Source organism: Cataglyphis hispanica, chromosome 15, assembly GCF_021464435.1.
Source record: "Cataglyphis hispanica isolate Lineage 1 chromosome 15, ULB_Chis1_1.0, whole genome shotgun sequence".
Taxonomy (NCBI): domain Eukaryota; kingdom Metazoa; phylum Arthropoda; class Insecta; order Hymenoptera; family Formicidae; genus Cataglyphis; species Cataglyphis hispanica.
This window is the reverse complement of record NC_065968.1, coordinates 4620625-4648609: the sequence shown is the minus strand read 5'-3', so window position 1 is coordinate 4648609 and position 27985 is coordinate 4620625. Positions and strand designations below refer to the sequence as shown.

Sequence of the window (27985 nt, the reverse complement as noted above, 5' to 3'; positions counted from 1 at the left end):
ATATTTTTGCTGTCTCTATCGGGTAAAGCATGAAGCTTCGATGTAGAATGCGGTCACTTTGTGTTCTGACTAGCCATATCACAAACTAACGTGCGTGGCGAGAGCTGAAAAAGAGGCGTAAGCAATATTTTTGCTACAAGATATTTAACTTTAGACATGTTTAGCAATTACTTTTTTTAAACATATAATATTTTGATTTATTTTTATCTAATTTATTTCAATAGAAAAACTATTAAAATGAATTTTTTTTTTAAATTAATATAAGTTCATAAAATCACTGTTTTCATAAAGATATATTTTTATTAAATTTATTCAATCTTCCGAGAGCTTAAGTTTTATATAATATCGTTAGTTTTGTATATCATCATTCTACAACATATATTCCTCGAGATTTATTACCAAATGTGTATAATATTTTTCATATGTTGATATTTATTTGTTGTTCTTAAATTTTGCAATATTATGTCTTATTTACATTCTGTAAATGTTAGTGTTTTGAATTTAAAACTAACTTAAAATTAATTTTAAGAATTATCTAGAGAAAGAGAGGAGAGAAAGAAAGAAAGAAAATTGATTATTCAAAATTCTAGATTTTTTAAAATAGAATATCATATTTTTTGTGCTTTGGTTATTCAGTTTCAGACATATACTATTCAAAGAAAATAGGGAGCACTTTTCATATGCTAAAAATTGATCTAGATTTTCAAATCGCTAAAACTTAGCAAAAAATTATCATAGACAAAAAATTAAAAAAGCATTTTAAAGCATGAAATTTTAATTTTAATGCACTATCGGTAGGCTTTAAAAAATTTGTTTATTCTTGTTCTGTATTTCTATGCCTTTTTATGAAAAGTATTCCTTATTTTTTCATTTTTTAGTATATATTTGTGTGTTTTATAACTATATATAAAATTTAATCAATTCATAAAGTAATCGACTAAATTGAATTAAAATCGACTATGATTAAATTGTATTAGTAAATTGAATTGAATTAGTCAAGGCGTGAAAAATATATTTTATAATTATTTTGAGCTTTGACAAATTAATTCTTGCTAGTTTATATTAACTGGCTGCAATTTATAGATCATAATTCTGTATACATATGTATATATTTATATATTATTATTGTATATTATTATTGTTATTATTAATATTATTATTATTATTATTATTATTATTGTAACTTATTATTAGAAAAAAATAATATAAAAACTGATATTGCTAATAAAGACATCGCGATGTGGCAGACATTTATGTGTTGCATAGACCGCGTTCCTGCTTCAAATTCTCATTTGAACAAAAAATATTATCTGTTGATCGATTCCGCAACATTCCGAGGACAAGCGGAATGGATCAATGTTGCGCATGCTGGCGCATGTGAGATGACGGCACGTGAGATGCTGCGTTGTGTCATATCTGTGTCCTATCCACTCATCTTTTCTTCTTTATCGTCATTCTTCTCTCCAGTTTGTTAAGCAACGAGCAGTTAAACACTCGTGAATACAAGATGAAAGATCACGACGGAACGTCTCAACAAAAAAAACCGACGAAATTAAAAAATCTTGCGGACAAGACAGAGGCATTCGACTCCTTACACGTAAAAAGTACCGAGGTATATTTTAAAAAATATTTTGATTGTGAAGATTGATGACAAATAATTAGAAATGTTAGATTATTCATTATCATAAATAATATAAAGTAATTTATTATTGGTGATACAATGAGAAAAAAGCTGATTATGTATTAAAACATAATAATATAAGATTCAAAAATATGAAATAAAATTTTCTTAGAGATTTATGTATATAAAGAGAAAATATCTTGTAATATCTTGAAAATAAATAGAGATTTATGTATATAAAGAGAAAATATCTTGTCATAAATAAAATATTATTAATATATTTTCCCTGTTTTGAGCTTGCTCAATTTTCAATGATAAATGCCGCGGTCTTGATGCATTAGATGGTTTATGAATTATCTTTGTAATTAAAACTTGTGAATAACCTGTTAATAAACCTGTTAATAAACTAACTTGTTAATAAACATGCAAAGTCATTCAACAAAAAAAAAAATAATATTTGAAAAATAGAAGCATATTTCGAAAAATCATAATTTCGAAAAATTTGACAAGTGAAACAATATCCTGAAAGATTATAATTTCAAAATTAAATGTTGAATTTGAAAAAAATGACAGAAGATATATTGTTTGATTTTATCAAGCTTGATTTTATTCTTCAGAAAAACAAAACTTTGTATGAAAAAATTTTACATTTTTATTTGTTTTATATAGAATCGTTACTTTCTCAATTATGTCATTAATAAGGCCATCTTAAAATCTCTTTTTACTGAAACTTTCAGCGCACATTTTAATAATAAAAATGCTAACGAAAGAAGCAAAACAAAGTTGCAAAGTTAAAACAAATAATTGAAATAGCGAATTTTTATAGAATACTCTTTGCACGAGGCAACAATGTCTCGGTAGCATAATGCAGCTACCGCTTCATGGAACCGAACCTCGTACAAAAGAAGAAGTCTTAATTCACGCAAAAGATTTTCTGGAGCAATATTTCACTTCCATCAGAAGGTATATTCGTGTTGTATGGACCTCTTTAAATTAATCTAATACATGTTAAAAGCACTTTTCTAAAAGTAGTTTTCTTCGCATTTTTGTCTTTATAATTAACATAGATTAAATAGCGATGCTCATCGTGTACGTTGGGAAAGTGTGCAAAAGGAAGTGTTTTCCACTGGTACATATCAATTAACAGAAACGGAATTGGTGTTTGGTGCAAAGGTAGCTTGGCGAAATGCCGTGAGATGCATCGGCCGTATACAATGGTCAAAATTACAGGTCTATTTCACATTGCAACATTTTTCTTCATGCTAACGATATTTTTCAAAACACTTATTTGCCCATATTCGAGAAAAATTTATATACATTTGCTAATTTGTTCATAAAATAAATCTTTAGGTCTTCGATTGCCGCTATGTTACGACTACAAGTGGTATGTTCGAGGCATTGTGCAATCATATCAAGTACGCTACAAATAAAGGAAACATTAGGTAAGAAATAATTAATTAATAATTAATAACGAATTAATTAGTTCGGAAATAATTAATTAGGAAAAATAATTTGATTATTTTTTAAATCGCACTTTTACATTGAAAAAAAATGAAAAAATTTAAATTTAATATTAAATTAATTTTTAAAAATAAATTTATTAAATTTAATATACATATATTATAAATTTTAAGAAAATTCAATATTAATTATTTGCGCAACTTTTACTATAGGATATTTAAATATTTTTTTCAGATCTGCAATAACAGTATTTCCGCAACGTACTGATGGAAAACACGATTACAGGGTATGGAATCAGCAGTTAATTAATTATGCGGGATACAAAAATCCAGATGGCACTATTACTGGAGATCCTGGTACCGTAGAATTTACGGAGGTCAGAATGTATATATTTATATTCATATTCATATTCATATTCATATTTATAAAATTCCGCATTTGTTTATTTTGTACCGAATGTGTTCTTTATTAGATTTGTTTTTATTAGATTTGATATTGAATATTACGCATCTTATGCTAAGTTTAATTTTTCTGATAAATATTGAAAAGGCTAAACGAAATTGAATTAGGATTGTGAATAAAATGAGATTATTTTAACGTGCATGTTACAAATTACTGCAAATAATGACTTTTATGACGTCTCCTCTGCAAAAAGATATTTAGCTTTATGTTTTGTCTGACAAGCATCTTAAAGTATTTCATTTATAGGGGGAAATTTTTAAGTCTTTGATAGAAAAGAGAAATATAATATATATTCGCCCTCGCGTATAAATATCTCATCTGAGCAACATTGATAATGGAATCGTTGCGTTTACATTGTCTCGGTGGTCTCGGTTATAAAAGACAAATTCGTTGTTTCAATGTGCCGACTAACAGCTATTGTTTCGTACTGTTATTATGTCGATAAGATTAATATTAATGACTCCAATGTTAGACATCATTGAAATGAATATGGAGCATTGCATGGAGTTTCGCGGATAGAAATAAATTACTATTCTAAAATATTACAATAAATTAAGATTAAAATTGAGCGTAAATAAATGTAATATAATTTAAATAAATAAATAAATAAATATATATATATATATATATATATATATATAAAACAAATATAAATAATAAATTTAAAAAAATGCGTATATAAATATATAAAATTAAAATGTAATTAAAAATCTCATTTTTAATTATTATTACAAATATAGTGTAAGAGTTTCACCTTCAAATAAAGGAATTTGCAAGATATTCAGCATTAAGTTTTAAAGACATCATTTGATTATATTAGATCTTAAACTCATCAACGAAATCGGAAAATATTTTAATTTTTTGAAATAAAATCTCTTCTCTAAAGACTGCATCTTGAAAATAATGTAAAAATAACATATATTTGCTTCAACAGCTTTGCATGAAATTAGGATGGAAAGGAAAACGGACTAAATTTGACTTGTTACCGCTTATTTTATCCGCCAATGGACACGATCCGGATTATTTCGATATTCCCAGTGATCTAGTACTCGAAGTACCCTTAACTCATCCTACGTAAGTAATTGTTAAAGTTTTTAGGGAAAACTTTAACTTCATATATTTAGTTTTCATTTATTACATAAATTTAATTACATTGATCTTATTCATTATATTAGATTTATTCATGTCTTTTGTAAAAGTACTTTTTAATTATATTAAATTAATCAAACTATATGATTTCTCATTTCTGGCATCGTAATTCAATATAAATACATTGGGAAATCAAGAATTTTAATTTTATGCATCTGATATATAAGCGTATTCAGACTCTTAAAAATAAAAGAATTAGAGGAAAAAAATGCACCTAAAATAGACAAGTCTATGATACGGATAAATAATTTTTTGTTTTCTGAAATAAAATGTTGTTGATTATATCATAACTCTATAAAGAGATAATATTTGCGGTAATATTTGGATAATAGGTATGACTGGTTTGAGAAATTGGATCTCAAATGGTTCGCTGTCCCGGCTGTATCTGGAATGGTTTTCGATTGTGGGGGTTTAGTGTTTACCGCGGCGCCTTTCAACGGGTGGTACATGAGCACTGAGATTGGCTGCAGAAATTTGTGCGATGCTCACAGATATAACTTGCTCGAGACAATAGCGACGAATATGGGCTTAGACACTAGAACAGCCACATCATTATGGAAAGATAAAGCAATGGTAGAAGCTAACATCGCAGTACTGCATAGTTTTCAGATAAAGAATGTGACGATCGTAGATCATCATACGGCTTCGGAATCTTTCATGAAACATCTCGATAACGAGATGCGTCTACGGAACGGATGTCCTTCAGATTGGCTATGGATTGTGCCACCGATATCTGGATCCGCGACGCCAGTATTTCATCAAGAAATGTCGCTCTACCACTTGAAACCTTCCTACGATAATCAGGATCCAGCGTGGAAAATCCATGTATGGAAAAAGGGACGCGACAAAAAAACGACGACGAAGAAACCAAGGCGAAAGTTTCATTTTAAGCAAATCGCAAGAGCCGTAAAATTTACGTCCAAATTATTTGGACGGGCGTTATCACGTCGAATAAAAGCGACCGTATTGTTCGGTACGGAAACCGGTACTTCCCAGATGTATGCCGAAAAATTGAACGAATTGCTAGGCCACGCTTTTCATTCTCAAGTACTTTCGATGGCAGATTATGATATCAGTAATATAGAACATGAGGCTCTATTGCTAGTGGTAACTTCCACTTTCGGAAATGGCGACCCACCGGAAAACGGGGAGGTCTTCGCGCAGAATTTGTATGCGATGAAGATGAATGATGCTTACATCATTAACAGCGATAAAGTGAATCTAGCGACCTCGAAATCATTTATCAAAGCCAATAGCCAGACGGAAGTAAGTGGATCGAAGAAATTAGACAGATTGGATTCTCTGCGCGGTTCTACGACGGACTCGCAGACTGAGGATACTTTTGGACCTCTCAGCAATGTCCGGTTCGCCGTGTTCGCGCTGGGCTCATCCGCGTATCCAAATTTTTGCGCATTCGGTCGTTATGTCGACAATCTGTTGGGCGAATTGGGTGGAGAACGATTGGCCCGCTTGGCTCAGGGTGATGAGATGTGCGGGCAGGAACAAACCTTTCGGAAGTGGGCGACTGACACTTTCACGGTCGCATGCGAAACATTCTGCTTAGATGATGACGATACATTGGCAGAGGTGGCCCAGTCCCTAGGTTCCGAGGCACTGTCCGCGACCACAGTCCGTTTTGTGGAGGCTGATCCGCAACCCATCAATAAAGCATTGAGCAAATGTCACAACAGAAATGTGACGATGTGCAATATGTTGCGAAGGATCAACTTGAGCGGCGACGAGTCCAGCGGAACGACATTGCTTCTGGAATTGGATGATATAATGGGCATGGATATTTCTTACAAGCCTGGAGATCATTTAGGCGTATTTGCGTGCAATCGAGCAGAACTTGTGGAGAGAATTTTGCAACGTATACAGTCTACCTTTGATGTTGATACACCGATCGAGCTCCAAATGCAGAAGCAAGCGCATACTCCTAACGGTGTCAATCAAATGCATTTTTTTATTTCTTTCTTTCTCTCTGCTCTATTATAATATAATAGCAATTTTTTCCAGGCATTGTAAAAACATGGACACCTCATGACAGATATTTACCGAATTCCTTAAAGATGCTATTAACTCGATTTTTGGATATCACGACGCCGCCTACGCCGAATCTATTAAGATATTTCGCTTCGATAGCTACAAACCCAAAAGAACAGGCGCAACTGAATCTTTTAACTTCTGTAAATATATGAATATGTAAATGTATATAAATGTTGATCGAAACATATCAGAATTTCGAAAGAGGATTAAGATTTAACATTAAAAAATATTTGAAAAACAAAAAAAAAATATATTATTCAAATATCATTAATACGTAAAATTTAACGTTATCATACACGCATTTTAATTCTAAAAATATACTACTTCATTCTAATTCTAAAAATATTCTGCAAGAAAACATGGTATAAAACATGAAAAAAAGGATTCTCTTTGAAATAGGATTCGGCGGCTTATGAAGATTGGAGACATTGGAAGTATCCTAACTTGGCCGAAGTTTTAGATGAATTCCCATCCGTGACTCCATACGCTCCGTTGCTCTTGTTTCATTTAACACCTTTGCAGCCGAGATTCTACAGTATTTCGTCATCTCCTTCTGTGCACCAAGGGCAAATACATCTAACAGTCGCAGTGGTGCAATACCGAACGCAAAGTATCTTATTTTTTCTTATTTTCATTTTCTTCCTTTACGCTATGATTCATATACATCTGCAATATGCAATTATAATTTAAATATTCATGGTTTCTAGATGGTTCTGGACCATTACATTTTGGCGTTTGCTCCAATTATCTGCGAGAGATACCCGAAGGGGAACAGCTATATGTGTTTGTGCGGAGGTAAACTATTTCAAAATTTCGCTAATTAAACATTATATGAAAGTTTTTCAGATATATAATTGTTAATTAATATTTAAGCGCGCCGAACTTTTATATGCCAACGGAAACTAAAGCACCAATAATATTGGTAGGCCCAGGTACAGGAATCGCTCCTTTCCGAGGATTCTGGCATCACCGGTTTGCTCAGATGAAACTTCAGCCGAGTACATATATTTTTCTTATATACACTATTAGTTTTATATACATATGCCATGTGCATTTCTATAAAAGCACTAAGTAATTGTTGAGAACAATTGTCTATGATATAAATATCCAACACATATATTTCATTCATAAAATAGTTTATGTGATCATTATCTGAGATCGACGAAATTTAAATCTTGAAAACAACAAATTCGGAAGTTATTTTAAAAAAAATATTTGCAGATCAAACGTTTGGAAAGATTTGGCTGTTCTTTGGTTGTCGTCAAAGAAATTTGGATTTGTACAGAGAAGAAAAGAAAGAAATGTTGAACGCTGGTGTCTTGGATAAAGTGTTTTTAGCATTATCCCGAGAGCCTGGTGTCAAGAAGGTAAAATACTCGCACATGTATGTTTTTTATATCTAAAAAAATAACTAGAAAGAAAAAGTTTGTGTAGATAAAATACTATTTCTAAGAAGTTTAAGTCTTCCATGAATTGAAAACATTCGAATTCTTTCTTTCAAATAAAATCTTTGAAAGCTATAGATATCCATTTAAAATTTAAAAATTAGTTCGTTTAGATCAAGCATTTTGCAAGCAAATAATAGATTTTCACAAATATTGAAATTTCGCAAAACAAATCTCGATCAATACTGGAATCAATGCAAATTCATGAATATATATTAAACTTTATATTTGTCAATGTTTCTTGAACTCTAAATTTATTTGATTGTGATGTAATCGTTCTCTTTAGTTCATATTTTATTAATAATGAAAATAATTAATAAATACGATAAATAGGAAAATTCATAAAATAACATATGATTTATAATGATATAAGTTGATTAAGTTGCATTTTATATGAATTTTATCTAGACTTATGTGCAAGATTTGATCCAAGCGGAAGCATCGCAAATTTACACAATGGTGGTACATGAGCGCGGACATTTCTATGTTTGTGGAGATTGCACAATGGCAGAAGACGTCTATCAAACATTGAAACAAATTATACAAACGCATGGCCAAATGACGGACAAAGAAGTCGAAGCGTATATGTTATCAGTCAGGGTAAATTTTTCACTCATTGTTATTCTTTTCTGACTATCTCTGATATTTATACATATATGACAGGAAATAACAATTATGCTACATAAATATAAATTATTTCACTTGTGTGGAATAATTATTTCTCTTTCAGGATGAAAATCGCTATCACGAAGACATATTCGGCATAACATTGCGCACGGCTGAGGTACATAACCGATCACGTGAGACTGCTAGGATTCGAATGGCTGCTGAACCATGAAAAAATCAGGCTAACAAAGCATAGTTCAAGTAACTTATACTTGAGGGTTTGTGCTGTTGTATCAATAATTAATAATTACTGCACTGCATAGTTCCACATGGTAGGAAATCTGTTTTATTTAAAGATAGAGTGTAACAGCGAATTTTTGATTGCTAAAATATTTTATCCACTAGATCTGCACATCTTCGATTGTACGAAGTATATTACACTGATTATATATATTCGCTGTACACGTAGTATAATGACAGACATATATTGAATTTGTTGCTTCTACCTGACTTCCTTTAGCTATAGAGTCGCTGTAAGTTCTGGTTGTGGTTTTTGACTAATATTAGCTAATAATTTCTTTATTTCCGCTATCGCCTTTCCAGGATTCAAACCCTATAAAAAAAAAATATGTTTTAATATAATGCAATTTTGCAAATTTTCAAATAATAAGTTAAAATAGTAAATTAAACTTACCTTTGGACAAGTACGTGTACAATTCATAATTGTATGACAGCGGTAAACTGAAAATGGATCCTTCAGTTTTTGCAGACGCTCATTCGTTTGAGTATCTCGCGAGTCAATAATCCATCTATAAGCCTAATGAAAATAATAATAATAGTTAAAAGAATCTTAAAAAAACTGCATAAACAGAATTTATAAGGTCAAAACTCTCAAGTGAAAACAAGGATGTTTTGCCGATTAAGCAAAGTTATATATATTTTAATTAAATTTATCTTTGGATATATAAATGCGCAACATTACTTGTTCAAAAGATAATAATTATATGCTTGTGATTTAATTTCGGTTCATATATGTGTTTATTTCATTTTTAAAGAATTTCTTACTTTTATCATTTTTTTTTAAATCCCTATTATTGGTGATTGTTTATTCTATTACATAATACAATATCTAAAATTATATATTATATAATATTAAAATATGCTTACTTGCATAAGTACTGCAGGGCCTAAATACTTATCACCATTCCACCAATAAGATGGACAAGAAGTACTGCAGCAAGCACAGAGAATACATTCATAGAGACCATCCTATATCAGAAAGAAGTTTAAATTATGTATCTAGTTTTAAGTAAGAAAAGTGACTATAATCAAAATAGAAGATGAAATAAATATTGTTGACAAAGGAATTTACTTACCAATTTTTTGCGATCTTCTACACTCTGCAAATACTGTTGGTTACCAACTTTCTTTGCATCTTTACGCTGTAACCAAGGCTGTATACTACGATACTGTTCGTAAAAATTATTTAAATCTGGCACTAAATCCTTCACGATATACATATGTGGTAAAGGATAAATGTCACATGATGAGCTTGTATTTTTGTCAATTTTGCTGAAACACATATTTTTTATTTATTTTTGTTTAATTAATTTTTATAGTAGTATAGATTTTTATATATTAGATTTAATTTATATATAAATTAGAAGCCGGGATTATAAATTACATCTTCAATGATTAAATAATGCAAACATTACATGTATATACTAATGCACACAATACCTGATACATGCTAGTGTGTTTGTTCCTCCGATATTCATAGCACAAGATCCACAAATACCTTCACGGCAAGAACGACGGAATGTCAAAGTTGGATCAATCTCATTTTTAATTTTAATCAGTGCATCCAGCACCATTGGCCCGCAACTAAACAAAAAATATATAAAATGCAAGAAATAAAACAACTATATAATTTAATAAAATTAAAAAAAAAAACACTTAATTTGATCAATAATAAGATACTTACGTATTCAAATCAACCTTATATTTCTGCATATATGGTTTTTCATCAGGTTTGTCTGGATTCCAACGATAAACTGAAAAGGTCTTTAATCTGGCTTCAGCATTTTGAATCGCTGCAGTATGCAAACTTCTGATCTGTAAAATTGAGAAAATTGATACTGATTTAGAATTAGAAATATGGAACATATAAAACACATATATCTTGAAATGTTAGAGTTCATATATTATTGCAAAGAATAATTTTTTATTAATTACTAAACTGGTTCATTTTAATACTAAATTCTATTTCACAGATTTAAAGTTTTTTGATAAGAAAAACAACATACATTATGACATTCTAATTACATGCTCATTATTACAAAGCTGACAAGTGTTTGCAGCTTGCATTACGCTGGGTGAAAAAAGAATTATATGAAAAATGAAATAAAAAATTACATAACGTCTTGAATCATCAATAATGATTTTCTTGTTCTTCGAAGAACACTCACTTGACGAAGTGCATTTCTGCAAGTATACGGAGTTATCCCGACCATCTTCACGACTAACTTTCTATCAAAACACGCTCATGATACTTGCATTATGTAACTAAAAATCTATGCGTTAATCCGTCAAGGCTGATATGACAAAAAGCTTGTCAAGCCTAGGGTCTTAGCTTCCTACCAATAGAATCTCGATGATTATTCTCTATTCGATTGTCAATAATAGCCAGTTCATCGACGTGTCAATTGGCTATTGAATAGGAAACATCTAGAGTTTCAAAAGTTTTGTAGTAGCAGCCAATCAGTACATCCGTCGAAGCTTCTGTAAATCAACTAAAGAAATTGCTCTCTATGTATTATTATGTTTATGGACATAACGAACGCAAAGTATCTTGGGAACTTTGGGAGGAACGCGCCGATGGTTGCCGATGATGAAATAAAATTTTGCACTCTTTATTGAATATTTATTTACAATTATATTAAGAATTGATTGTGTAATGTACAAACTGAATCAAATTGTACGTGGTATTTCTGGACGTTGAAAGTTTAAGGTCAGTAGAAAAAGTTTCTCATCACTAGCAATACAATTATCGTGATCTGGTTAGATTCTAACCTACATTTTGTTTGTCAGTTTGACCTCGGATAAATCAAATGGTCTCTATCTAATTTTCTTCTCTGTTAATGTTACTATTTATTTATTGACTTTTATAATTATTGATTATATTTCAACTATGAGATGAGAAATTTTGGAGAAAATTTTAATGAGTAAATATTAGTATAGAGATTCAGTTCATATTCGTGCCAGAGAATTGTGGAAAAAGAAAGAAGATATAATGGATACAAATTTGCCCATTAAAAGCAATATAATAATAATTTGAGTTTAAATGTAGATTTTCTATGAAAATGTAATATTATAATATATTGTTAAAACGCCTTTCATACAATTTTTCAGATTAAGTACAACAAAAATATAAATAAACAAAATGGATAATTTAATTTTGCCAATATATTTTATATCATTTAATATATAAAGGTATTAATCTTGTGAATATAATATAATATAATGATAAATGTGTATGTATATATAATCTGATTTCAGGTTCGTACTAAAAGCGACCAAAGCTCAACGCGCCCATCGGGCCCATAAAAGCCTTCCTGTCCCCGCGCCTCTAAAGCCCTCACGTGGCACAGTTGGGCGCTGGGCCAGGCTGTGCAACGCTAGACCGGTGAGTTCCCACACAAAATATTGCTTGGTAGCACGGCGGGCACTCAAAACCAACTAACCATGTCTGTACAAAGTGTTGCTCTGGCATCTCTCTACGCCACCTATACCGACTCGGAGGGCGAGGACGGGGTGGAAGACGAGCGCCTGCAGGAGGAGAATTCGAACACTCCCCAGGGGGCCGCCCCGCATAATGCCCAAGTCGGTCGTCAGCCCCAGGTCCGATCTGGCACCAGTCCCATATCTGGAGGCCGTTCAGCCTCGCACAGTCCCGTCATCGGCAAGTCTGCCGGTAGTAGCGACTTGCCGGGCGCGGCTACGAAGGTGCAACGATTGGTCTCTTATTTTGACGACACGGTAGTCTCCGAGGACGATGAGGGGGCGACTGTTGCTGCGCTGCCGCCGCCGTCGCCGTCGCCGCCGGCACCGGCACCGTCGTTGATGACGGCAAGCGCGACAATCGCTGCGACGGTCGCGGAAGGTCGCCCCGAGGAGAACGGTCTCCCGGTCGCAACTAATACTGGCACTATTGTCGCCGCCACTGCCGTCATTACTATCGGCGGCGGCGGCGGCGCTGAGCGTCGGTCGCCTTCCTCGCGTTCCGGAGAATTGCTTTCAGATAATAACGGGGAGACCAAGGACTCTTACGGTGTGACGATACCACCAGAACCCTCGGGTCAATGTCCCGCTGAACTGCAGGACAAGATTACGAAACTATATCGGAAAATGGAGAGTGATGGGCTAGATATGAACACATTGATCCAGCAACGCAAGGAATTCCGGAATCCATCCATTTACGAAAAACTTATTCAGTTTTGTAGCATCAACGAGCTGGGCACTAACTATCCGCCGGATAGGTTCGATCCATTCAAATGGAACAAGGATTCATACTATGAGGAACTCGCCAAGGTGCAGAAAACGGAAATGGACAAACTTGAGAAGGCGCGCAAAGAGAAAACGAAGATTGAGATCGTATCCGGCACCGCAAAGCGGCCAAACAGCTCTACCGGCAGTGGCGCCGAGGAATCGCTAAGAACCGATGATGCCAAAAAACGAAAAAGTAAGTGGGACCAAGTGGCGTCTGGCGGTGCTGCTGCCGCCGCTGCTGTCGCAGCCGCTGCCGCTGCCGCCGCGACAGCCAAGCCCACAGTGCTTCTCGCACAACCTACTTTGACGACGCTTGCATCGTCCGGCACCAAACCAACCATTATATCCGCCTTCGGCTCGTTGCCAAAAAAGAGATTATAACATATCGTGTAATTGTGTATGCTGTGTAAATAATATTCATTAAAAGAGAAACATCATTCTCTTCTTTGAGGAAAGGGACACGCGTTCCTGTACGCTTCTGGAGACTTAAATCCTTGGATGGTTGTCAAATACATTTTTGGAATTGGTACCTATAGATGAATTCTAGATAACATCAGTTATCTACAATTTACTTATAGATCATATCTTACAATTCCTTTAGTCTTGAATTCTTAAATTTCTGTATTCTTAGATTTATATTTTGAATTTTCAGGTTTTTAACTTGCAATGTATTACAAAAACATGACAGCAAAAGAAAGTCAAATCATTAATTTTCGATAAATCGTTAAACAAGAGTTTAATTCCTGTGAAATTAAAAACTTAGAAGAAATATTGAAATGTAAATACGTATAACTAAAAGAATCCAAAATTGTTAGGATTCATTAAATTTCAATATCTAAAAAAGTATAAAACTGAAAGAAAACTTAAATATTCTTAGAATATTAGGAATTCAAAATTATAAAAATCCAAGATTCGAACAAGAAAATCCAGCCAACTAATGACCCAAAAGGATTTAAGAATCTATAAATCTGTTTGATGAAAATCCATTTACAAAATAAATATACTGTAAATAATATTGACTGTAAACATTATCTTCTGTTTGCAATAAAAATAAGTTTGTTATATATCAAATGAGCAAAAAAATATTCTGGAAATTTGTTCTCGAAAAAGAATTTTTTAACTTTTGTATTTTTAAATCCTTGTAAGTCGAGATATATAACTATTTATATCTAAATTCTTGTATTACAAGGACTGCAGGAGATTTAGCTTAAGTTTGAGCACTTAAAAAGATAAAATTATAGGAATCAAAAAATTAAAAAAAAAAAAGGAGCAGTAGGTCTAAGAAAGAAAGTGAATCACAATTTGTGAATCTATAAATTTGAGAATTCAAGGATCTAAAACCATAGCTACTGATATATTTAGGAACAAAAAAACAATCGTAAATTAAAGCGTAAATATATTATAAATAATACTCCAATTAAAAACATGACTCATCATACAATAGATATATACAGAGAAAAATTGAAATTTTGTGAATTTAGATCCTTTAATTGTCAGAGCTCTTTAGAAAATCGTCTTACAATTAATATGTAGGATATCGGAGAAGACATAGAATAATTTTAATGAGTCAAAATCATAAGATTCAAGCATTTAGAAAATTATGTATGAAAATCTACAGATATAAAATTAAAAGACTTAGAAATGATGTGAGTTTAACTAAAACGTATAGAATCCAAATTCAAGAATTTAGATATTAAAAGAAATATATTCGAATATTGCAATAGAATAATGATTTTAGAATTTTAAAACATTAATAATTATGTGCATGTGTGTGTGGAACATACAATGATTTCAATGATTGAATGTAGTGTTATTTAAAACTTGTGTGTGATTATTTAAACATATATTAATATATATGTGTATTGAGTTTAAGAATTCAAGGGTTTAAAAATTTGTTTGATTGAAAATTTTTTTTCGAATAAATATCCAGAATTAAAACAGGCAAGAATTTAAAAATAAACGTGAGAATCCAAAAGCATAAAACTTGATATGCTAGCTTCATATATCTGTAAGCCAAATTAAATCACTTTATTGCGTTTAGAGGTGTCAATTTTGTCAATTTAATATAAATTGCAAAGAAATTGTGTTGGAAACTTTTACGATTGTTAAATTTTGTTTAGATTCCTTTCTATGGATTCTTGCTTCGTAGAATTTTTAAATTTTTGACTTTACATCTACAATTATATGACTAGTATCTATTTTCTATTATACATGTATTTATAACAAACAATGTGCAAACCAAACTTAATCGATATTTCTCAATTAAGATATGTATATTAGTTAAGAAAAAAATATTGAAAAAGAAAGGAATTACATTGTTATTATCTTTTTTAATAAGAAAAATTGATGGAGCTACAGTACTAACAATTGCGTTTTTCTTTTCTTTTTCAAAAAAAGAAAATATGTTGTTTAAACGTTATATTAGGTTGATCAAAAAATTTATTTCTTTTTTTACATTACATTATAATAAAAAAAAGTAAAACAACCTTTTTGATCAACCTAATGTGTGTAATTGTTACTGAACGTGTAAATTATGAATGTCAGGTATCAGTTGCAGTCACATTTACATACAATATTTATCAAGCAGGACCACATTCTGACAGAAACATCTATAATTAAATGTAAAATCTCAACATGTCAAACAAATGATTCGCGTGCGCTAATGAGTGCAAATCAATGTATAAAACATGTGCTGCAAATTAATAAGGAATCATTTTTATATTAAAAAAAAAGTAATGAAAAAATCTTTCACAGAAAAGCTCCTTGTATATACACGCTCATGTGTCAATAGAGAGTATGGAATATACAATATATAAATCTGTATTACATTGTGTGTTCTTTTTCTCTTATTGATTAATAGTTTAATGCAGGATGTTTTTCTTTGAATTTTCAGATTTTCAATATTTTTGCGCGTGCAAAAATAGAAATTTTTTTTCAAACATCACTGCACCCATCTTACATTCCATAATGCATTACTAATGTAGTGGTTTTTTTTTTTTAATTTTTTTTTCCATGATATTTCTTGTTCAAATCGACAAATTTCAAACTGATTTCTTTTTAATAAAAATATATGGACATTTAAATATTTTTATAATTATAATAAACTATAATTAACATAGAGACACTTTGAAAATTTTTTCTATGGATTCGACAGGGATTTCCTCGCTTCATCGATGCCATTACTGTTTTAGCTTGCAGCTGATTTTACGTGCTTATAGGTAGTATAGGTTATTTGACGTGTGTCAAATTTCTCTTGTGAAAAATACTTGTCTCGAGTGAACGGACTGAACGGACGCCGTTTCCGAGGAAAGATTTGTTTGCGTGCGAATTAAAAATATTGATCGTTAAATTTGTCAAAAATGTGGTGGTAGTGATGCGCCTAAAAGGGAAAAATAACACAAAGTCCTTTAACAGCGTCTACAGAGTATTTTCTCGTTTATGTCGTGAGTATCTCATAAACCTTCAATCATCGAGTCAAATTACTTATTGGAAAAAATTGATCAATGCAAGCAAAATTATAAGATATCTGTTATTTTTTTTTTTATTTAATGCAAGTTTGAAAGTCTTAAAAAATTCGAAGTTTTTAGAGTCTTCGATTCTTTTAACAAGAATTTGACACATTCAAAAATTGCAATTATAATAGTTGCATTTTTAACAAGTCCTTGCCATTAGATTCATGTTTTCTTAATTTATTGTTTGCATCTTTATTCAGAAATGTTCATCGTTATAAATCAACTTTATAAATTATAATATATTCACCATACCTTTACTCTTTTTTATTTCATTAAGATAAACATCATCTCTTCCAATGAAAGGAAACAGAGCATAAAATTTATGAACCAAAAAAAATTAATAAATGTTATATTTCTTTATTAATTCCAACATTAATACAGATTTCTAAATTTGTATTCAAATTTTTAATTCTTATATCTGTCATTATTCTATGTATTTATGATAAATATTTAGATTTTTATGTGTTGTAATCTTATATCAAAATAAGTTTATTGAAACATTTTTTTAAATAATGCTATTACTGCAAATTAATATCAATTTTATCATCGTACCGCTTATAGGATCTGTGGATAAAGGGCAACTTGATGGTTTCATGGCAGATGGCATGGCGCCGACTTTGAAAAACGGCCACAATTCCAATATAGGCTTTACTAACCAGCAGTCAGTGAAGCAATCATCCGAAGTATCTAGTGTTGTTTACGCAGTGGGTCACTATCCTCCAAAGCTCTTGCGCAATCTTAATGCACAGAGGCTGAAGAATAAATTCAGTGATGTGGGGCTAGTGGCTGGTGATAGAGTGATCAGGGCACATAGATCAGTCCTGGCTGCTGGTAGCGCCTATTTCAATGCCATGTTCACCGTCGGCCTGGTCGAGGAGCAGCAAGAACTCGTGGAGATTCACTCAATCTCTCCCCATATTCTCTCCCAGCTGGTAGACTTTATCTATAGTGGCAATGTGGATATTACTCAGGATAATGTACAGGAGTTATTTGCTGCTGCCGATATGTTAGAATTAGATGATGTAGTAACTGGTTGTATCAACTATCTTAAACAGCAGCTACATTATTCTAATGCTCTTGGGATTTACAGGTGAGATTGTAAATAAGAACAATTCAAAAGACAGAGAAAAAGAAGATTTGAGCCAATTAATGATGCGATAAAAATCTTTAGAGGAAATAAAACAAAATTTGTTTTGTTTACAAATATATTTCGATTTCTATTCAGAGCATGAGATGTATAAATTAAATGTTAGCTATTGTGTAAATTACTCAAAGTAAAAATATTATTCATGACTAAATTGATAAATTAATTATAAGCAATTAATTTAAATTATAATAGCATATTCAACAATTTATATAATACAAATCTAACTAAAAAACGAGAGAAAAAATATTTTGTTTTTTTTTTTAAATTTTATATATTGGACATCTTTTGATATTTTTGAAATCAATGATATTTATGCAAAAATAATGAAATATTGTTTTGAAGATAAAATATAAAGATTGCATAATAATATTTATCAATGTTGTTGATCACAGATTTGCAGAAGCGCATAACAGACTTGATCTTTTGGAGACTGCCCTACGCTTTATAGAAGTCAATTTTCCCCAAGTCTGTCAGGAGGAAGAATTTCTGGATTTGCCCAAGGAGCATCTCGTTCAGTTTCTTAGTAGTGATTACATCCATATTGATACAGAATGTCAGGTTTGTTATTTAAATTAATTGTTATTTAAATTAAATGCATTTTATATAACTATATAATTTTACATATTCAAAGAATTAAGCAAGATATTTAGAGATATTTAGAAAGAACGATATAAAAGCGAGTTATTTCGAAATAAATTATTTTTTCTCTTTTGCATGTTAATTGCATTTAAAAGTTTTGTTTGTTAGAGAAAACGTTAAATAATACTGGCATTAAAGCTTCTGTTTCTAACTCTTGTCATATTGATTTATGACGTCAGAAATGAGAAAAATGAATCTCTTTCTTTGCGAGATATGTCGGGATAAATTAGTTTTCTCGCGCGCGCGCGTGCATGTGTGTGTATGTGATACATTTCTTTCTATTAGGTCTTCCAAGCCGCATACAATTGGATCGTTCATGACATCCCCGCGCGGAGATGCTACGTATTCGAGATCCTCGGCCACATACGCTTGCGATTGTGTTCATTAGCAAGACTAGAGCGTATTATCTTAGAATGCAAGGACGCGAGTCTTATCGTTGCGCTACGATCTATACAGAAAGATTTAATCTCAAATAAAGGTTGCCTGGTGCCTCTTCATGCCCAGCCTCGGGTCTGCGCTAGGAAGAATATCCTAGTAATTGGCGGATCCAAGCGGGAACATTCCGCGGACAGCTGGGGTAGAACCGCCGAAAGTACTTATGAAACTATCGAGAAATACGACATATTTACTGGGTATATGACATTTTATTTCTTCTCTTCTCTCACAGTTTTTAGTAGTAAAGAGAAACAAAATTCAATATTTTAATTTTGCTTTTTAACAAATAAATTTTTCCTACATGTATTTATTTTATTCCATTCTGTCATTTACTTGCACATGTCTTAATGTTTTATATAAAGAATTTTATTTCTTCCTTATTGATAAGCGGATGTAAAAATTCTTCCTTTTATTACATGAGATATTCATATGTGAGGCACATACACATAATCAATACAATCTCATTCTCTCATTAAAATTTTTTTAGAGAATGGAGCGAAGTAGCTCCGATTAGCATAGGACGCATTCTTCCTGGAGTGGCCCTTTTGGACGGCAAAGTGTATGTTGTCGGCGGTGAGTTGGAATCTTGCATAATAGCCAATTGTGAATGCTACGATCCTCGCGACAACGTGTGGACTCCGATCGCTTGTATGGAGGAGCCTAGATGTGACTTCGGTCTTTGTGCCTTGGACAATTGCTTATACGCGTTCGGCGGATGGGTAGGCGAAGACATTGGCGGTGCCATCGAGATATACGATCCGATCACTAATATGTGGACTCTTGATGGTTATCTCCCGGAACCACGATTCAGTATGGGCGTTGTCGCGTACGAAGGTAATGTTTCCGCTTCTAAGATCCAATAACATCCTGTCTCTATTATATATCGCCTGACAGTTAAATTCGTAAATATATCTATTGTATCTCAAATTATGTTCTATACGCATTTTAATTCGATAATATTATTAATAAATTGTTTATTTAATAAGATGATTATTTATTTAATAAGATATTTCTTCATTATATTGAGTGTCGAATAATGTCTTAAAAGACAGAATACAGTCATATCTTTTTTTCTTTAAATTGTGAAAAAAACGATGTGTCACATTCTAATTTACGAATTTTTTGCAGGATTAATTTATATAGTTGGTGGCTGTACTCATAATAGCCGACATCGTCAGGATGTAATGAGTTACAATCCTGTGACCAGAGAATGGAATTATTTGGCACCGATGCTTACACCACGTTCACAAATGGGAATCACGATCCTCGATGGATACATGTATGTTGTCGGTGGCACAAGTAAGAATCAGGAAGTCTTAACATCAGTTGAAAGATACTCATTTGAAAAGGTAAACTTTCTCTTTTCGAATCTCTTTAGTCTTTCATCGATTTTCTCACTCGTTTTAATATTACGATGTTTTAGAACAAATGGAGCGTCGTCGCCCCCATGAGTATGGGCAGATCTTATCCGGCTGTCGCGGCGGCAGATAGCCGGCTCTACGTCATAGGTGGCGATCAATCACAAGAGATCAACTTCTATCGCACGCAGATCACAATCTCGACCGTCGAGTGCTACGATCCTCACACGAATAAATGGCACGAGTGCGCCTCTTTACCGTCAAGCAGAGGCGAAGCGACAGCGATCGTCGCGCCTTTTTGATTGACGTTTCGTGTGAGTTTTGTTCAACATGTTGAGTTTGTATCTTATTACTTTTTCTATTTCTTCAACACTTCTTTTAATCTCGATATCTGCAGCTCTCTGTGTTAACCATTTTTACATTGAGAGCATTGTATCCATTAGATATGTAATGGGTCGCGTATTCGCTAAAAGAAATTGTTTTATTTTATTAATTCCTAAATACAATAAAACTTTCTAAATTTGGCTTCGTTAATTTTGGCACTTCTCACATACTTTGTGAATCCTAGTTTATTAATTTATATACGCAATTGAGTTCATGTAAATGCATAACGATTGGATAGTTCGCACTATGGAGAAAATATTCGTTAATTTCTGTTTTTCAAAAATTTTCCACTTCTACTGCCCTGGAGGGTCAAAATTAACGAGATTATATTGTAATCTGCCGAAACATACATTTTTTAAAAATATTGATGAGATGTTATGTATATTTTTTTTAGATTTATATTCTACAGTTCATTTTAGACGATCTGTAATTCATGACAAGATAGAAACCTATTTATGATTTTATATATTTTATTTATCCTAATATAATATATGTATTCTGATATAGATTTCATACATGTGTATATATATCACTTCTTCAAATATCTTTTATGTTATATGATATATAGAATTACATAAATCGAAATTTGTTCTGTGAATTTTGTCACGAATTATAAATTATCTAAAGTAGGCTGAAAAAGATAATTGTTTATCACAGATATATCATGATCATTTACTGGTATGTAATATAAGGAATCTAGAATTCAAGAATTTAATAAATCTAAATTTTAATGTATCTAGAATTTAAAAAGAGTCAGGATTAAGAAATTCAATACATAAAAATTTACTTTATAATTTAAAGATTTTTAATTTTAAAGGATTCAAATATTAAGATGTAAATGTAAGGTATATATTTAAATCATAGATTTTCAACAATTGTTTTATCCAAATCATGTGAGATTTAAAAAAAATTACAATTTAAGACATCGAGTCTAAAACATAATCGAAATTTCAAGAAACTTAAAATACTTAGTAAAAATTATCCAAATTACAGGAAATCTAATAAAAAAAAGATGTATAACTATTTATTATTTTATAGCATAATAATATAAACAAATGATATAAACGAAATAATCATGATTGGAAATTATAGAAAAATTGAATCTACAATCTTTTTTTTATTATTTATTATTTATTATTTATGTAATCAGATGTGCAAATGGATTTGAAAATAACAAAGATGTTGAAGATAAAATTTATAAGAATAACATACAATGTAATGGAAATATATATTCAAATACTTTCATTAATTAAGAAATTAATTAATCACAATGTGCGTTAGGAAGGACTGAGACTCTTTATATAATATAGCCAAATACCAAAGTTATTGTAATTTTTAATCGCATTACTAAAAATTAATAGGCTGTTAAACTTTATACGTGTAAAAAACTATAAGATATTTATCCTTGGAGTATGTAAGGGTCTAGAAGTATAAAAACTTCAAAAATTCAGAAATCGGAGGATTTTACGATCAATAAATTCAGATTCACAAATATCGAAAAATTATAAAATTCAATAAAACGAATTAAAAATGTAAAATTTAAAAATCTAACGAATCCTTCTTGCAGACATTATAAACTCTTATGTTTTAAAATATTAAAGTCGAAAATCCAAAAGAAAAGTAATTTAGAAGCTATAAATATTTTGATTTGAATCTAAATAAGGAAACATAAAAATATATGAATAAAAATGTACGTTTCAATCATTCAAAAGTTTTTAGAACTTATAGTCATTATGAAATTTTGTATTCAAAGATTCAAATTTCAGATAAATATCTTACTGTAATAAAATAACGATATTTCTAATTAGCGCGCGCAAAGCAGCGCGCCCAATGTTTTGTAAAGTTTAAAGCCACGTTTTATATAAAATTAATCTAAGAATCGAAAAGAATGTATGTTTGATGGGCTTTGTAATTAGTTGTTGATGTAACAATTCAATTTGTCATTATTCGAATTTATTTTATGCTGGACGAATATATAGCCGCGCGGAACATTCGATTATTTTCAAATTTTTTGACACGGGATAAATATGTGAGATAATGTTGAATAATTAATTCACTATTAATTTGTAATTGTTTCAATAAATAACTTTTTAAATTTATCTCAATTTTATTTTTTCATTGTAAGATAAAAAGGATGAAATGTAATCGTATATAACTCTTTTATATTCTTTAAGTGCTTTCGCGATTGATAAAAAATTAATATTATAATTAGATTAAAAAATATTTTGAACTTTTTTTTCAAATAGTTTTAATTTGTACTCTAGATTATTTGATATCAAATTTCAAAACAATCAATACAATTCAAAATGATCACATGATTAATTCTTATATCTTTCTCTTTCAAGTTATATGATATGTACGATATATATATATATATATATATATATATATATATATATATATATGTATAAAAGTTATTTTATTAAATTTATTTATATATTTCTCTAAATTTATTAGAAATTTTCAAGATTGAAACAACGGACATCTCTAGCATGTTTATCCTCCTTAAGTAAAAGTCATTAAAATGAAGCTAGAGGAGAGATACGAGATGATAAATATACAATAAAACAACAATTGATGTATATTTGTAATCAATCAATAAAAATTATTGAAACCGTTCATATTTCTCTTTCTCGTTTAGAAGAATCTGAATTTCAATTAATCAGTTTTTATAATAAAAAATTCGATATATAATTCGATTTATATATATATATTCGATTATATATAATTCGAGATATATAAAGAGATCTATATTTTCTCTATAAAATATTTTTTTGATATTTTTTAAATCATATTTTCTATGATTAGTATATTTTTTTAAACAAAACATAAAAAAATAATTATTCATAAAACTCATTTGTTTTGTTTAACGACATTCATCTCATTATTTGTAACAATATTAATTGTTATGTTGTTGATAATTCATCAATAAAAGTATATTTTATTTTCAGGAATTAAATTATTTAGCAATAAAAGATTTTTTTAAACGATTGATATAAAGATACGAGCACATAAAAAAGTATATGGTTTACCATTTTGAAAAATATCCAGAATTTCTGGATATTTTTACATATGTACCAAAATTTTACATATGTTTGTACTGCCAATCAATATTCGGCGAAGAACAAATGTAAAATTATTCTTAAGATTGACTAATTATACAGCTTTGGCAACATATCTTTATAATTAGTAGAAAAAAATATCTTTTCGTAATTCACAAATAATTCCAATAAATTATATTATTGTATTTCTTTTGTATATTCGGTTTCAATAGGAACAAAAGAACCAGAAGGAGAAGAGTAATAAGTATGAAATATATATCAAATAAATACGCTTTCATTAAGATATGATGTGAGGTTGATATATTAAATATTTGCTTAAATGATATTATAACATAAACGTGATATCAATTAATTAGAAATAATGCAAACTAGTGCAGACATAATTTTAGTAATATGCTACAGTACATGGTATATATGCATATGATATATCTATATATAGTATACTTACATTTTATCATTTTATGGAATCGAATTTAGCTTTCATCAAACTATAATCTTCAATAAAAGAATACGTTAAATTGCGATCCAACATCTTAACTGCTCTCTCATATATCTTCCCAACTTTTTTTGGATCTCCGTGCTTCATTTCAAAGTTAATATAATCCATCCAGACAGACGTATTGTTCGTTCCGAAATGTTGCATCATCACTTCGTAAGGACGCCGTGCGTGCTTTAGCGAAATTTTCGGCTGTATGTATTCTAATGTAGCCATTTTTTTATGAAATTCCAATGAAGTGGGAGGTTGTAGGAGGAGCTTCTCGTATTCTTCGCGAGCTGCACGGATGCCTGAAGTAAAAATATCGAGCAAAAATATAAATATCCCAAAACGCTTATATAATAATAAATATATTAATACATTTTTTAGAATCTTTTGTAATATTTTTTAAAATGCTTCGATAATAAACGCAAAATAAAACAAAAAATGTAAGATTATAATGGTATTAAGTTGATTTAATAATACCTTTCGTTAGGACAAGCCATTCGAGCCATATGGGCCTGATGTCTCTGGCGATTAACGGATGCACCTTTAAAGCCGCTCGAAAACTCTCTTCGGCCTCCTTTGAGCTTTTTATTTGACCGTGTAAAATCCGCATTCTCCATAAAGGTAATGCTTTTTCGTTTAGAATTTCCGTCATCTAATAATTTTAGCATAACAAGCGATAAAACATCTTTTAAGTATCGGCAAGATTTAATCATTTGCAATATTTAATTACCTTGGGAAATATAGAGTCTGCTTCTTCCTCCTGGCCAGATTGCAACAAATGATTGATTCGCGCATGCCAAAGACCAACGCTGCTTGGTATTGCATCAGTCGCTCCTCGCAGTACTTCGTAAAACTTTTTCCGCGCGCTCTCATCACGCTCCTTATCGGCATTTAACATCTTGATCTACAAAAAGACATAATTACTTTTATCCTGATAAAAGTATTTTGATTTTGAAGAGTTGCAAAAATGTTTCTAACAGCAGAGATATTGAAAATACATAGATAAGAATAAATATTATTTTAAAGGAAATAACATATTAATTTAGAATAAAGTATTAGTTGAGTTTAGTCAAATTTTCTATATAAAAGTTTATTAATGATAAATTATATATAATTATATCAGACACTATAAAAATGTAAATGCTGATGTGAACTTTGAATACATACCCAATGTAAATAATATTTTTCCCTTAACTTTTTCGCCTTATGAGCTTGCATTAAAGCAGTTTTCAAGAGTTTTCTCTTGAAATTTCGCAATTTCGATTGCACATCATCATTGATCTCCAGTAAACATTCTATGTATAATGACCACATCTCTTCGGTTCTGATTTTCTTTACAGCAGTTTGGTAAACCTTATTGCATGACGTGATGCGATCTCTCAGGGAAGTTTGTTCGGAATTTTCGATTTCCATTGGTATCTCATTAAGATCTGGTTGAATTAGACCTTGTAATTCACGACGTGCCATTGTATCCCACATTAAAGGTTCATGGGCATATTCTCGAATCATATCGCTAAAATTATAGATTAATTATGTTTAGCGTTTTAATCATCACACAAATTGGAGCATATTATCTCATTCTATTTGATAAAAATTTATAATATTAACATGTATATGTATTCATACCAAATAATTTTCTTTTGTAATTTTTCTGTGCCATTGTATTCCTTTGCAATGTTAAGCAACTCTATTATAAATTTAATATTCTTCATGCGCTCGAAAGCCTGTTGATATACAAAGTATGCGGTTTTCAGTGAGAATGGTATCTCATTGTCATTCTCCATTGTCAATGCCAAATTATCTTCTTGATTCTCGGTGTTTTCAGTGTTATTAGAAGTTATAGCTAAGTGATTCTCCAGTTCCAGTCTAAATATAGGCACATTTTGTGATTAATAAATCACAACAGAAATCCTAATATATATTTTTATGATACTTACTTAAAAGCATCAATGTACAGTAACTGAGAATCAGAATGGATTTGTAATCCTCTAAGAAGATATTGCCGAGCGTTTTGTTTATTTTTGTTCTCTTCCAATTCCCAACGTGCCGCTATGAGCCAGCATTTTGGCTTATCTCTGTGCATTTGCATCATTCTACTTAATATCTGGTTGATATTACTGTAAGAATGCTAAGCAATGTTTATGTTAAGTTATATAAAGTATACAAAGTATATAAATGTAGCAAAACAGGAAAAATCTATTTATTTTTTTACTTACCACATGTTTACAAAATTTCATATAAGCAACCCAAAATCTAATGTCGCCTGGGAATTTAGATATTGTATCTTTGTACAAATTATTCATTTTATTAGTTATAGCAAAATCAACGTCTGATTTCTTTTGAGTAATACCATATTTCTAAAAAAGATATATCAATATGTATAAAATTTATGCATGTTAATTGTAATATATATAAATTATATGATACAATTTATATAACATGTAACAAAATCTACAAAGTTCTAAATAATGATTATTTATAATCATTGTGCAAATAAAATATTCTGCTTCAAGAATATATTACATAATATTCAGAAACATTGAATTATATACTACTTTAATTCTAAAAATCAATTTATTCAAAATTGTTTAAAAAATACAGCATAAATATTTTAACTGTTGATGACATGTTATATTACAAAATGTATTTAAAATATTCATAAATATTTAAATTATTTCTTCTTTTAAGTTACATTTCTGAATATCATATTTGATTAATATATGATTTTTCCTGACTCAATATTCAATTGATAAGAAATTTAAAAATTATACAATCTCACAATACCTCATATATATACAACCTACACAATTTCTTTTTGAAATTGATTATTAAACTTGAAGAAATAAAAGTCAGGCTGTATCTTAAGACAAATCTTTATCTAAATTCTTCAGTTTAATCCTTATTTTAAATATAATACCATTAATGTCTTTAATTATTAAAACATATCAATTAATTTTAGACGAATTTCTTGATGAAAACATACTTAAATACAATAAAACAACTACTTACATCTCTACGTTGTTTAATCAGTTTTAAAAGATTCATTTCATATTGTATGTAACCAAGATAATCTTCCTTACACTTTGTGTGTCGTTGAATCTTATATTCATATTCCTTGAGTTTTTTAGCAATATTTCTGAAATACGTCAACTTGATGATTGTGATATTCATAAAAAAAATATACATTCTTATAATTTTATCTATTTCAACTGAAGGCAGAGATTAAATGCTAAAACCCCACAAAAAAAGACTCACCGAATTTCATTCTTGTCAAAAAGTTTGATCCTTTCCATTTGCTCCAACTCAGGTATCATATCCTGACATCGTTTTTCTACAAATTCTGCCATTTTTCTTAAATTTGTATTTTCTTTGTATTAATGAGTTTATTTTTATCAGAAGAAAACTTTTATCAAGAGAAAACGTAGGAAGCTAATGAGAAAATATGAGTCTTAGTCTTAATGGCCACGTGCGATCTAAATGTGATCAGGACATGAGAAAATATGAAGTTCAAGTATAAAATTCACAAATCGAACATGTGATATGTGATGTATCATACCGTAATTATAAGGCATGAGAACATGAAGCATAGGACTACATGAGATTAGTCACTGATAAATTTTCATCAA

At 30.5% G+C, this 27985-nt stretch overlaps 4 protein-coding genes across 9 annotated transcripts; 2 read left to right on the top strand and 2 right to left on the bottom strand.

Moving 5' to 3' along the window:
- Window position 1: 1 nt before the first annotated feature.
- Window positions 2-9053, top strand: LOC126855190 (nitric oxide synthase, salivary gland). 2 transcript variants are annotated; one of them, XM_050602612.1, is made up of 15 exons: window positions 2-117; window positions 1468-1612; window positions 2448-2584; window positions 2689-2851; window positions 2972-3063; window positions 3317-3458; window positions 4479-4618; window positions 5026-6635; window positions 6710-6879; window positions 7139-7349; window positions 7447-7534; window positions 7613-7737; window positions 7961-8106; window positions 8593-8784; window positions 8915-9053. In XM_050602612.1, the coding sequence occupies exons 2-15, from the start codon at window positions 1508-1510 to the stop codon at window positions 9020-9022; spliced, it is 3429 nt and encodes a 1142-aa protein (XP_050458569.1). In that variant the 5' UTR covers window positions 2-117; window positions 1468-1507; the 3' UTR covers window positions 9023-9053. The 2 variants fall into 2 exon arrangements, with proteins under 2 accessions (XP_050458569.1, XP_050458568.1); XM_050602611.1 differs by lacking the exon at window positions 2-117 and having other exon boundaries at window positions 1243-1612.
- Window positions 9054-9113: 60 nt separating this feature from the next.
- LOC126855191 (succinate dehydrogenase [ubiquinone] iron-sulfur subunit, mitochondrial) lies at window positions 9114-11419 on the bottom strand. The gene is made up of 7 exons (XM_050602613.1): window positions 11259-11419; window positions 10775-10905; window positions 10531-10674; window positions 10167-10362; window positions 9958-10059; window positions 9485-9607; window positions 9114-9403 (listed from the first exon to the last, which is right to left on the bottom strand). Exons 1-7 carry the CDS (start codon window positions 11301-11303, stop codon window positions 9311-9313), a joined length of 834 nt encoding a protein of 277 aa, XP_050458570.1. The 5' UTR covers window positions 11304-11419; the 3' UTR covers window positions 9114-9310.
- A 230-nt stretch (window positions 11420-11649) lies between these two features.
- On the top strand, window positions 11650-22912 carry LOC126855100 (actin-binding protein IPP-like). Of its 2 annotated transcripts, XM_050602470.1 has the most exons (8): window positions 11650-11800; window positions 12349-13531; window positions 17412-17940; window positions 18390-18555; window positions 18922-19268; window positions 19559-19905; window positions 20200-20420; window positions 20495-22912. In XM_050602470.1, the coding sequence occupies exons 2-8, from the start codon at window positions 12535-12537 to the stop codon at window positions 20729-20731; spliced, it is 2844 nt and encodes a 947-aa protein (XP_050458427.1). In that variant the 5' UTR covers window positions 11650-11800; window positions 12349-12534; the 3' UTR covers window positions 20732-22912. The 2 variants fall into 2 exon arrangements, with proteins under 2 accessions (XP_050458427.1, XP_050458428.1); XM_050602471.1 differs by lacking the exons at window positions 11650-11800; window positions 12349-13531 and adding an exon at window positions 16534-16781.
- Window positions 17651-27911, bottom strand: LOC126855101 (U3 small nucleolar RNA-associated protein 6 homolog). 4 transcript variants are annotated; one of them, XM_050602475.1, is made up of 10 exons: window positions 27615-27911; window positions 27369-27495; window positions 26576-26716; window positions 26297-26487; window positions 25986-26225; window positions 25527-25872; window positions 25090-25263; window positions 24837-25011; window positions 24324-24661; window positions 17651-17793 (listed from the first exon to the last, which is right to left on the bottom strand). In XM_050602475.1, exons 1-9 carry the CDS (start codon window positions 27704-27706, stop codon window positions 24330-24332), a joined length of 1818 nt encoding a protein of 605 aa, XP_050458432.1. In that variant the 5' UTR covers window positions 27707-27911; the 3' UTR covers window positions 17651-17793; window positions 24324-24329. The 4 variants fall into 4 exon arrangements, with proteins under 4 accessions (XP_050458432.1, XP_050458430.1, XP_050458431.1 ...); XM_050602473.1 differs by lacking the exon at window positions 17651-17793 and adding an exon at window positions 20748-20895; XM_050602474.1 differs by lacking the exon at window positions 17651-17793 and adding an exon at window positions 20997-21114.
- Between the last annotated feature and the right edge of the window lie 74 nt (window positions 27912-27985).